This window comes from Agelaius tricolor, unplaced genomic scaffold (genome assembly GCF_023055355.1).
Source record: "Agelaius tricolor isolate 1412-34295 unplaced genomic scaffold, bAgeTri1.0.p SCAF_5, whole genome shotgun sequence".
NCBI classification, from domain to species: domain Eukaryota; kingdom Metazoa; phylum Chordata; class Aves; order Passeriformes; family Icteridae; genus Agelaius; species Agelaius tricolor.
The window spans coordinates 38,185,543-38,198,461 of NW_027269265.1; the positions used below are offsets into that span (position 1 = coordinate 38,185,543).

At 43.6% G+C, this 12,919-nt stretch overlaps 1 protein-coding gene across 1 annotated transcript; it reads left to right on the top strand.

Moving 5' to 3' along the window:
* Nucleotides 1-4,935: 4,935 nt before the first annotated feature.
* Nucleotides 4,936-12,691, top strand: PPP1R14D (protein phosphatase 1 regulatory inhibitor subunit 14D). Its single transcript, XM_071427380.1, has 4 exons — nucleotides 4,936-5,425; nucleotides 9,530-9,625; nucleotides 9,811-9,843; nucleotides 11,849-12,691. The coding sequence occupies exons 1-4, from the start codon at nucleotides 5,243-5,245 to the stop codon at nucleotides 11,915-11,917; spliced, it is 381 nt and encodes a 126-aa protein (XP_071283481.1). The 5' UTR covers nucleotides 4,936-5,242; the 3' UTR covers nucleotides 11,918-12,691.
* The last annotated feature ends 228 nt before the right edge of the window (nucleotides 12,692-12,919 follow it).

Here is a 12,919-nt window from a genome sequence, read left to right on the forward strand (position 1 = left end):
TTGGCCATAGGCTTCCCTATAGACTCTCTTCCATTACTTCCTACAGCAACTGCATCCCCAGAAATCTTCTTTCCACACTTTCAGGCCAGCTGCCAGTGCCTCATGGGAAAGTCTGCTCTCCCCTCTGCTTGTAGATGGCATCTTCCCTGCAGGTCTGAGCAGTACAGTCCCTGCAAATGGAATTTACCCTTTCAAGGGGACTGGGTCATAATAAACTTATTGGTGCAAGAGCTGTACAACCTCTGCAAGCTTAAAATGTTGAAAGCAGGCTGGAAAACAAGGAAGATCCCCTTCAACTATTCAGTTTGAATAGTGCTTTCATTCAAAGACTTGCTGAAACTTCTCTGTTACATGAAGACATGTAACATGTCAGTTATGCTATCAGTGTCTCAGACCTCTTCCTCTAGGGAAACAGCAGTGTAATGAGGGAGAGCAACAAACAAGAGGGATAGAAACAAACAACATGGGCAGGTTTTCAAAGATCTCCAAACAATTATTTTGGCATCTAATTCATGTTGTCAGCTTCTCTAAGTATTCAAGGGGAAGGGGGTCTTCTTCCTCAGTGGAGATGCTTACTCAACCTGCTACCTCCAACCAGTCTGTGGATGGACACAGACAAGGAAAATTGGTGTGCCAAAGGAGGAGGTGCAGCTATTTCTCATTTACCCTTCTGAACTGCTGATGAGACATCAGCCTTTATGCTTCACTTGACTGCCAGTAACTGAGGCCAGAGGAAGGGCAGGTGGGCAGGCCAGCTTACCAGACCTCTTTATTGCTGAGACCTCTCTATTCTGTGAGACAGTGCCAAATAGTGCAATTTGGGTCAATCAGTCAAATTGGGAAATGTTTTCCTCTGGCACTTATCATTATTCCTTCCCAGTGCCCTTTCAGTGCCTTATGAAAGGTGAGCCTGTCAGGAGAAAGGAGTAAGGCTGATTACTGACACCTGGCTTCTCAGCCTGTGCTGATGGGACGGTGGTAGTACTTCTCAAGTGAAGTTGGGGACTTTATGAGCTGGATATTCCTTTCTGCTTCCCTACATCTCCAGAAGCTGAGGGTGAGAGATGATGCATTCTCCCTCTACTTGCTAGAACTATAGAGCAATGATGCAGGCTTTTTGGTTTCCATGCTCTCATGGAGATAACTGAAAAATAAAGAAAGTGGATGATGGACATCAAGGTGCTGGGTGTACTGGGCTTGCTCACGTAAGGCTCTGGATTTTTTAAATCTCCAGTCCTGGTTACACTGTCTTATAGCGCAACAGTTTTTCTGTGCCTATTCCTGTTCCCAGGAAGGAACAGAACCTCTTTACCTTGTGGTGTCACTGTAGTATTGATACAGTCACCTCTGCTGGCTTCTCTAGTTCAATTTGTGTTAACTATCACACTTGCAACCACAGGGAAAGTGATTATTTTCTAAAGCAGGTGGAGAGTGGCTTCTGCTTTATTGAAGGGAAATGTTCCTCACTAGGCTGGGACTCAAGGGAAAGGGGCCAACCTGGTTCTGTGGAAAGATGAGCTGGGGCCCCTCTGAATTATTAAGCACACACCAGAGTCATCAGCTCAGGAAGAAAGAGAAGCATCAGCTTAGGTCACAGGTGTGGGATGGAGATTATTAGCTTCAAGAACAGAGGCGTGTAACTGGATCTGACTCATGCCCTTGGATGCTCTGCTGCCTGGATCAATGTCACAGCTGTTTGGTACTATGATGCCTATGCTCAGCTTGGTTTGGTGGCCCTCTGGCACCACAGACAGCCATAAAAGTCCAACTCCACAGTACTGAATCCTCCCCTCCTTTCAGAGGTACCTCACTTTCAGGGTAGGCCTGGAGGATCAGCAACCCCAGGTCACACACATGGAAACTGAGGCATAGTGCTTCTTTCAGTCTAACAATTCAAATATGTTGGCCATGTTTAAACTCCCTTTATTCACCAACATAAATGATACGCAGATTTGCAGAGAAGATGATCACAAGCAGCTGCAGCAGAGGTCGATTGGCGCTTACATGTGCACAGCTCTTGTGAAAAAACAGATTGTCTGATTAGATGACTTAGTTGCCCAAGTATGTGTGTTCACTCCAGAAATTTTGCTCCAGGTTGTATGCCTGAGGCTATAGGGAGAAATAACTAGGCTGAAAATAAGATTCCATCTCCTAGCCATGCCTGAGATCTCTGAGATTCTGTCCAAACAAAATGCTGAATGTCTTTTTGTCCCTTTGGCCATGTGAATCTGCTGTATGCAAGCAAAGGACAGGATGGGGTGTGGCACTATGAAGGAAGTCTTGGAGCTGTGTTTGTTTTGGTGGCAGCTGGCATTTACCAGCACTGGCAGGTGGCACCTGTAGGAGATGCTGCCTCATTCAAGGGGACAATATCCCCCACCTTGAATGAGGCATCCAGTCCTGTTCCTGCAGGAACTTCTGCCACACCCACTGATCTTGCACTGGTTTTGCTTCTTCTTGCTTTAATCATAGATTAAAACATTTTATTACTGGAGGAAGCCTACTTTATCAGTAAACATTTGTTTCTATATTGCCACCTTCTTATTACAACAAATTCATGACTAAGCTGAAATAAGCCAAAGCAGTATGATGAACATCCTGTAATCTGGCTCATTTTGGCCTGCAGCTTTCCTGAGAGGGCCTCTGACATCATCCTCTGAACGTCTTGTTCAGCTGTAGGGTGGCACTGATGGAGCAGCAGGAGGGCTTGTGCCCCTTGTTTGTTACATTTTGATGGAGTACAGGTCCTGGGGTGAGTCTGGTAGTCAATGAACAGGCCTGTGGACCTTTTCAGATGTGGCATCTCAGCTCAGGTGAGGTTACAACTTAACAGCAGTTCAAGTTATTTGAAGAACCACTAGAGCAGGTTATGTTCCCTTTTTCCTCATTTTCACAGCTCCCCTGTGACTTCTGGATCCTCTGCTTCATAAATTCAACCATGCTGGCGGAATATTAACAGGCCAAACCCTACCTTTAATGTAGAGATTAACTAAACTGCTCAGGAGCACCAGAGTTAGCACAGGGGATGGAAGAAAGGGGCTTCCCTGCCAGCCCTTCAGCCGCTGCAGACATCCGGAGTGACTCAGAGATAACAAGCAGCTTCTCCTTTAAGTCTGGTCCTCTTTCTCTGGTCTTAATGCCAGCCTCTCTGGAGATTCTTGGGACCAAAGAAGTACAGTTTCCCCCCTCTTTCCCCCCTTCAAATATGTCAATCCTTGAACACCAAAATAGAGCACTTCTATTTGGAAACAGGAATTTATCACCTGAATCTGTGTCCTTTGGTCCAGACTTACCTTGTGAATATCTGCCCATTTTAGGCCATATTAACCTTTGAAAAGTCAATAGTTGTAAAGGTATTATAAGTTGTTCAATGGGTTTTACAAGGTTTCCACTGGTTAAGAATCTCTGAAGAATTTGCACTCACTAAGTGTGCTACAAGCCTCTCAACACAGATTTTTCTGTGTAACTTTGATCTAAATAAGAAAGTTTTAGGAGTGGAATTAGAGCAGGGATACAGCCAAGCAGTAAGGAAAAATGGGTAAAGCTGCTAAAGTTAAATAGCTAACAGTTGTCTTCTGGACAGAAGTTTTAGGCTGTCAGAGAAACAGAGGAGATAATATCAGTTTCAGGTATACTTTAACACTTTATTCTTCATGTATGTGAAAGCAAATTGCAGAATTTCCAGTCTGAAAAGGGTTTAAAAAAAATTTTAATTTTAATTTTATTTTTTTGCTCACATTAAGGATGAAAAGGGCTGTAATGTCCCTACTCTTTTTTCTACTACCCTGTGTACAAGATTTTGCTGGCTGGCTGTACCACCATCCCTTTGGGGATGGGGACAGAGCTGTGCCAGGGAGATTGGGCAAGCTTTTGAGAGACCAGCCGCTCTACAGGCTGCCTCATGCTGCCTGGCAGCACCTTTCAGCAGGAAAAGGGTCAGCTGCTTTTCCTTTGGCTTATCTAGCTCTTGGCCTCCAAACTGGAAACACCTTGGCTCCTGACAGCAGAGGCTTACTTGCTTTTTCCACATGAATTATGAGACTGGAGGTGCTTGATCTGCTTCAGGATGGAGAAGTCTCAGTTGGTTTGTCCATGTGGTGGGGCAGCTTCCTGGGCAGGCTGCTGGAGGGCTCTGGGAACAGCTGGAAAAAGAGGTGTCCTGGCACCCTGTAATCACAGCCAGCCTGATTTCTGTTCCTCTGAACAGAACAGCAGTGTGCACTTCTCACACATATTCTTCTAATGTCATAGGGCAATAATGCTGCAGACCTTTAACCAGGTGGGGAGGAACTGTAAACCAAGCATTGATAATATACAGTCTGATAGCCATTTATGATGTCTCAGCAGTGAACCTGTTTACCATGGATACTCTTCTGTGGGAGGGAGATGGTGCTATATCCCTAGTGAGGTCTTCCCCTGCAGGGCCATCACATCAAATACTGTACTTTTTCAAGCACAGATATGTTCTTTTATCCCAAAATTTCCTAGCACAAATAATTTCAAATTCATGATACTGGGATTTCCACAGAAATTTCTGAGAGAGCTGGACTTAGAGAATATAGAATGAAAAATGGAGCTGCTGAGCCCAACTTTGTGTTGCAGTGTCATTTCCTGACCTACTGCTGTAAAATAATGAATGAGCTGCCTGATTCCAGACCACTTCTCATCTGTGGTGGGTCCAGTGCTTTAGCTGGAAAATGCCAAATATATCATCTCAAAGGGAGCTAAACCCTGTAGCTGCAGGCAGTTTACTGAGTATGAACTGCAGCAGGATTCAATGCATTATGTATGGCTCAGCCCTCTGGAATTGCACATGCATGTAAGTTATGCCTGTAGGAAAACAGTAATTTAAAACCTCCTTCTTCCCCACCTCTTGGACCTGACTTGTGTTAAATATTAACAAACATGGTTCATCAATTCCCTGGTTCACTTGGCTTCTTTTAACAACAGATGTTATTACAACAACTCTGCCAGCCTCCCTGCTCCTGTCAGCACATCTGATGGTGAAACCCAAGAGTCTGCAGCTGTAACTCAGCCTGCAGAGCCTGGCTGCTGCCCCAGCCCTGTGGCAACCCCTAACTCTCTCCCTAGGATCACCAATGCCTCCCAGCCTTGGTGCCTGTAACTAGCTTGTGCTGGGAGGCACTGCTTGCAGAGAGGCTTTGGTAAAGGAAGCAGAGAAAAGGTGTGAGGGAGCCCAGAGGAAGGAGAGCTCCTGCTGTCAGAGGAGGAAGCACTGAGGATGGCCAGCAACTCCAGTGCACTGCCCCGGGTGACTTTCCAGACACCAGAGAAACCTGGGGAGGAATCATCACACAGGAAACTGGGCAAGCTGACCATAAAGTACAACCGCAAAGACCTACAGCGCTGGCTAGACCTGGAGGAATGGATCAACGCCCAGCTGCAGGAGCTCTACCAGTGCCGGGTGAGTAGCTGGGGCACATGAACCACTTGCTTGTCAGGTGAATGGCTCTAGAGGCCCTGTGTGCTGGCAGAGAGGTTTGCTTGCTCTGCTTCCCTGGAAATAGTTCCTTGTCTTCAGCTTCCAGCAGGTTATCTCCATGCCCCCTCTGCAGCACTCTGGTGTGTTGGCAGGCAGGGAAGCTTGCACTGATGCAATCCAACTGGCTTTGAACTGCCTGGAGCTGCACCCACTGAGGGGGTGTAGCTATTGCTCAGCATGACTAGCACAACCTAGAGAGATGTATAAACCTGGGATGACTCCTGTTGCTGAGCTCCATGTGGTGAGTGGCTTTGTGGTGAGCAGTATCCGGGCTACCTGGGTTAGAGTGATCAGTGTATCCCTGTTCTTTTTGGACACAACAGTGAGGCTCTACCTGCTGATTGAATGACATACTTCAGAATGTGCTGTAACTGCAGAGTCTGCACACACTACTGGCAACAGGGAAGATTGGGAAAAAAACTCTTTGCTCACATGTAGAAATCTTATGCCTCCATCGTCACCAATCCTCAGAGCTGTCTCCCTTGCCTGAGCTTTCCTTTGCACCAGGAACGGTCCCTCCCAAATTTTTCCTGCCTGACTGAGAGCTGTCCCAGTAGGAAAGAGCCAGGAATGCCTACAGCATCTGAATGGTACAGTATTTTACTTCAGCTGTTGCATTTTTTCACTGGGTTAGTGACATTCAAGTTCCAGCACTGCCAGGGTATATTGAAATTTTAACCCTGTACTATCACTTCTATTCATATATTGTCCTTAGATGCATGATAGTTATGCTGGGTACTTTCAGAAGCAATAGCATTCTTCTGTGGTTGAGATAATCCTTTGGAGTGTGGTACAGTAAAAGATGAAAGGTTTTCCCCCTTTGTACATCATGATCTTAAATACATTTAAATAGCTTGATTAAGGATTTTGCTTTTTTCTCTAGAGCAGCGGCTGATACAGTAAGAAAATACAGCTTTCTTGACTCACAGAGAATCTCCATCTTCAACAGATGACACAAATGGGTTTAACAAATTGTGTAAAACTGCTTATTTATGTCCTGGATGGGGATGGACTAAATGCACTGCCAGGCCCTTTCTGCCCTGTACTCTGTATTTGCACCCCAGCACAGTGTTAAGCACACTTTTGAGACACAAGGAAATAAGAGCTGATGATTTTTTAGAGCCTTCCGCTCTGAGCATCAGCAGTTTCAAATTGCAATCAACACTGAAGTGGACATTCAGATCAGGCCATGAATGGTGGGTTTCATGCTACTTGCCATGATGGTAGAGAAAATTTTTTGCCTGTCCAGGCTGATTTTCTGGGCCTGAGAGCTATAGAATAATGTCACCTTCACAGCTGAAGACCCAGACTTCAGGAACTGCTTCTAAGTCTGTCCTTATTATTGTTGTTGCTTTTATTATTATGATCATTATTATAATAATTTTCTGTGTGACTTCCTGTGTGACTGTGTATTTGAAATTTGTGTGAGAATGTGCCAGATTCTCATGCCATGTTGGGAGATAAAATATTTCTGTTTTAATTTATGCCTTATGCAAAGAACAGGCAGAAAACAAATATGGAGAAAAAGGTCCCTTCTTCTTCTGCAAATGCATGGCTCCTCTGAAAATGAGTATATTACTGCTTCTGTTCAGTTAACTAACTGTTTTAGATTTCCCAAACACAGCTTGCTCAGTAAAAATTACTAATCTCTTCAAGTTAGTTGTGAATTTCCAGTTGTTTTCTATAGTTTATTAAAATGATAGTAAGAAATTCTTACCTGTATCTTAGGCCTCTTCATAATGCATTAAGAAACATTATATAGTGCACATGGGAGCAGAAGTTATCAGCAGACCCAGTCAGACAGGCAAAATTCAGTGTGTCTGCAAAGTGCTACCATGGTAGTCCTGCTGAATGAAGGCTGTTCAAAAGAGTGGCAGTGACAATATTGCTTCCCAGCCATCCTGCACTGGCATTTGAGGGACTGTCCCTGGAGTTGGTAGCTCAATTCAGAGTCCTTTTCCTAACTGTTGAGGTTTGCTAGAGACAAGCAAGGAGAATGTCTGCTGCTTTGAGTAACAGAACATCTTGCCCTTTGGAGAATTACTGCAGTTTTAAAGAGTCACATTTTTGTCACTTTTTTTTCTGAGACAGACAGGAAGCACTTGGTATGACCAGTAACATGACCCAGGATGGGGTCCTCCATGTGCTACTCTTACTTGCTGAAGTGTACAGAGATACACCTTTACACTTCAAGGGTGTCAGAAAAACAAGTCAGTTTATGTTGAGTTCTGTTTTCCAGAGAATGAAGATGATCATTCTCTGGAAGAAGATGATCTGTCATCAGAGCAGATGCCCAAAGGGGATTCTTTTTCCCTACTGCAAAATCCCAGCAGGCACAAGTGAGAAACCCAGCCATGCCCTTACAGGAACAGATTGCCAGTGGATTGCCCTTGCTAGTATCTCTTCAGCACAAGAGATTTCCCTGCTTCCTGATGTATTCAGGCCAGCATAAGAGATTTGCTACAAGGAACTACATAACATAATGCTGTGCCAGGTCAGAGACTGTTAACAGGATCTCTTCAAATACATACATGTGCCACGGTAAATTACTTGTAATCACGGAGATGTCCAGCAGGTCATCCTGCTCTCCTCTGACATTGTGACAAGACTATTTAGTTGCCCTGCTTCTTTAGGCTTCCTTGTATCCTTCAACTTCCATTACAATTGTCTCTTTGTTATCTCTTACTTTGCTCCACCTGCCCTTGGCAGTGCAGTTCCTGGGTGTCTTCCAGAGATTCAAATGACAGCAAGGTTAGCTCAAACATCACCTCCTGATGCAGGGAATGCTATGATGTTTACTGTCATGAGGCTTTTTAGCAACAAAACTAAGACTCATTTTTGAGATGATTCCTTGCATATGGAATCCAGAAGAACATCCACACTAGGACTAAAAACCACAGGGATTTCCGACCCTATCTCACCCTCCCAGCCTACTTAGTTTCTTAACCAGAGACTAAGTCAGCCTGGATCAACACCTGTTTTCTAAAAAGTCACATGAAAAATATTACTTTTAAGAAGAAATACTGTGTGGGTCACAGTGCAATATATTTAACTCTGGTTTATTATTTATTCTTAAGTTAGCTGTGTATCAAAGTTAAACAAGGGCTTTCTACTTCCTCTCTGGCTTAGTATCAGTGACTGCCCAGGAGAAGTTTCTTTTTTTCCTGTAAATATTGTCTTTAATGTTTAATGTTTTATGGACACATCCATAAATGCCACAACCTGGCAGTCAGGAACTGTGCTGTTCACCCAGTATCCTTATTCTACTGATTACTATGCCAAAATATCACTAGTGTTGTGTTGTGAAAGATTAATTTTGCAAATACACTGGAAAAACACAGGCTGGTTTTCTTGCAGAGATTTGTGAAGCTAAAATGTGTCTGTGATCAAGTGTACAAATGTTTTCAACTAACACCCCCATGCAGTACAAGATTATCACTCCAGTCACCAAAACTTGGAGTCCCTCTTACATTAAAGGAGACTATTATATCCCTCTCATATCTATTAGAGAAAGCTGGCAAAATATTGTTAGGTCTTTCAACAGCATAATTTTCTCTCCATTACTGCCAAAAGCCTTAGTATAAATACAAAGTAGATGAGTGTAATTAGCATAAAACCCTAAAATCTCCTTCTGTTATTTATGCCTCTCCAAGATTAAGCCTGTTGGAGTTCTGTTTGGTGAACTCCTCATAGAGGAAGAGTGTCACAGGCTGGTATATGTGGCACTGCAGTTTGATATCCTTGAAATGGTCTTCCAATGGTGGGTGATGATCCCTGAGCCATGTAGTGGTTGGAAAAGATGAAGAATGTCTACGTCAGGATGTGTGCCTGTGGCAGACACTACACAGGGGCTGGAATCCATGCCTTCATTACAAGAACCTCCCTTTTTTGAGATGATTTATATCTTGACCTCAACTTTGCTGCATAGTTTTATTGTAACTCAGCTGCTTAGTTCTTTAAAGATGGCCTCTAGAGTTCTTAGAAGTTTGAAGGTTAATTAACTCTGGTGGTTTTTTTCCCTTTTAGCTAAGGGAGGAAACAGAGGCAGCCGCTCCCGAACCACAAATTGATCTTGAAGATCTCCTGGAGGTCCCTAATGAAGAACAGAAAATAAAACTACAGGTCAGATAGAGGGACTTGGTGATTTTAAGTTAGTGAAGTTCTCTTCATAAAGACTAGTGGCACAGGGGGTAGAGAATAGGTGTTGGTAGTGTTGCATGATGCTTTCTTGTGCCTTCCTCTTTGTAGGGAGGGGAGAACTAGATCAACTCATAAAATACTAAAATGATGACTCCTTGTTTTTTTAGGAAATCCTCCATGAGTGCTCCAGCCCCACAGAGGTGAGCAAAGCATATAAATTTACATGTATACATGTTATACTATTCTGTTACGGTGTCTTTGCTGCTGCTTGGCTGAGTAGCCAAGACACTACCATGCTGCAGATTTGTTTAATCATAATGGGAGGTGTTTGCCACTTCATTCTGTGATTGTAAAATTACATATAAATGCACATGAATGAGCTGAAGGCAGAGCACTAGAGCAAATAAGGAATTATGCTTTACAATCAGAGGAAGTTCTTTCCATGTTTCAGACATCCTAAGCTGATCAGTCTGAGCTGCTGTTTGATCCTCAGTGTAGAAAAGCCATAGACAGTGCCATAGCTCACATAACCATTTTTACACTGTTAACTGAATGCATTCATAGCTTAAAACACTCTAGGATTATGAGTGACAAGGATGTAGAACGGCCCTTAGGTTAGACTGGGCAGATAACTGCTGAGCAGTGGCCATGTAGGTTAATTTTACGCATGGATTTTTTTCCCCACATAACTTTGGAAGTTTTTACTTTGAATTAAAGAGTTAAATCCCACAATGTCCAGACAATTGGAGGTAATACTGTGTGCATGCACCACACAGGGATTGCCTTTGCTGCACTGCACACCTGTGCAAAATATGTTCCCATCACTGCTTCAGCCCCATGCACTGCATGTGAACATTCTGCTTGCACATCATCGATCAGACTCCATGCGTTGTCAAGCTGATGTGGCTGTGCAGTGCTGAACACACAGAAAATGAGATGAACGCATGACTGAAATTCAATCACTGAATCAGTATTAGTATCACTGAAATTAAACTGGGCTGTAGCAATCATCACAGATACTCTCCCACCAGGGGTTTCAGCAAAGCTGGCAATATGAAATAGTTTTCAGAGTGTCTGAATGTCAGATCTGAGGCAAGAATCTCACATTCCCAGAGCAGTAACTGAACAGAGTTTGCTCTGCTAAGTCAGAAGCCATGAAAGTGTCTTGTGGACAGCACAGTACCTGCTGAATATAGATACTGCTGCCCTGTTGGCAATAACACATACTTTCACCCTGGGGATCTTGAATCCAGTCCCCTTGAAAGATCTCAGGAGTTTAACTGCAGAAGGCAGACAAGAAACTGAAAGGACTGACTGAAAAGAAAGGTATGATCCTAGGCATTTACTTCCAGAGCATGTTGTGGCAACCTCTGATCACCCAAGTGAGGATGCTGGGATTCTGCACAGGACAAATGGTAACAAGCTGCAGTATTTCCAGTGACCTTGCCTAATTACAAGAACATGTAGCGATGTCTCTGGGTAAGAAAGGCTGCACACCTCTTTATGGTGGTGTTACTTGCCATGCAGAGGGTAAAGTTTGCACATTGCCTTCTGCTTGGAATAACCAGATAGGCCAGTTTAGTTCATAGTCCTTGGCTGTGTCAGCAAAGTAGTCAGGGTTTGTCTCCATTAACTGCTCATCTATCTGCTCTGCCTGTCCTCAACCCCTGCTCAACATTATCATTAGTCCTACATGTTTTGCTCCACCTCTTCTCTGCCAGCCACTTCCTTGTAGAACTGGCACAGCTCCAGGATGGTTTGCAATTCACAACATAGAGCTCTACTGGTTCAACAAGAGGGACAGCTTGCTTTGCCCTAGATTGGGAGGGCAGCAGAAGTGGGCAGGAGGTTATGGTGGCAACAGGAAGCAGTGGAACCTAAAAGAGAACAACAGCATCCTGAGGTCATCTCACGGTGGGAAAAGCAGGTATCTGGGATAAAGAGGGTCAGGCTAGTTCCCAAGGAGAAAGTAAACATGGCTGTTCCAAAGGGAGACAGGGAAAGGGGAGGAGCTTTTAGACCCTTCTCATCCATCACAAGGTCTCCTTTCCTAAGCTAAAAGATATGTTTGCTCAATACATGTCAAAATTTGGTTTCTGCTCAATGTAAGGGTGAATGTGGGAATGATGGAAACGCCACAGTCACTTTGGGCTGGTGAGTGCTGGAATTAATACAACATCCTTCTTCAACCACCTCTTATTGCAGGACTTCATCACAGAATTGCTCAGTCGATTGAGAGGTCTCCGAAGAGTCACCAATCCTCAGAAGAAATGACTTTGCTCACATGGAAATTCCAGCTTTGGTTACAAGGAAATATGTATCTTCCTGACAAAAACCAGGATCAGCAACAGAACTTCTGAGTATGTTTAGGACTTATTATTATTATTATTATTATTGTTGAGAAACTTCACCAAGTTTGTGAACTTTGTACCAGTGGTTTGAAGTCTCCACTCCTTCCAGATCTACACACACAGCAGGGAGCTAGATTGTACATTTTCCTGATTCTTAAAGAGTGTGTTAACCTGAGGAACAGGACAAGATGTCCCTCCTTTAGATTCTTCTAGGAATTTCCATGCTGGCCAAGGAGCACTGAATACAATTCTCAGGAGCTCATCAAGACTTCTTTTTTTCGTCCACTGCAAGGAAAACAAGGCATTGGTTATCCCTCATTCATCAACATGGAAAATCAGCCACTGTTAAGCTGCACCTCATTTTAGTCTGGCTTAAACCCAACTGTGATCTCCTGCCTGTTACTGCTGTACCTGACTCTACAGCATGGCACATACTTTGTAAGTCTTACTAAGCCTCTGTTATTTATGAAGGTTGGACAGAAAATATATGATAGTTTGAGTGCACCTGGTCTACTTAAGGGGAAGTTTGTGAAACAACTGCTACAGCTAATGGCAATTTTTTTCCATTTTGTGGAATTTAAGACTTATAACTTAGAAGCCTTTTCTAAAGGAACAAGGTCTGGGAATGATTTTTCTCCTAGTTCAAAAAGATGTTGGAAAAATACTTATTTTATATTAAAACAGAGAAAACCAGCCATGCAGTGCTTGATTTTGCTCTCTCTTTAGATTCTAAAGAAAAACTGAAGTAAAAAATACCTGCTCCCAACTTCCCTTCAGGGAGCATCTTGGAGCGAGTCTTTTGCAGACAGGTAGGTCTCACAAATGAGCAGGGAAGTGGGACACAGTACCTTGCTGCACAAACTCTTCTGGCTACAACTAGTATTTGCCTGGAAAAATACAGAGGAAACTACATCCAGCCTCTCAG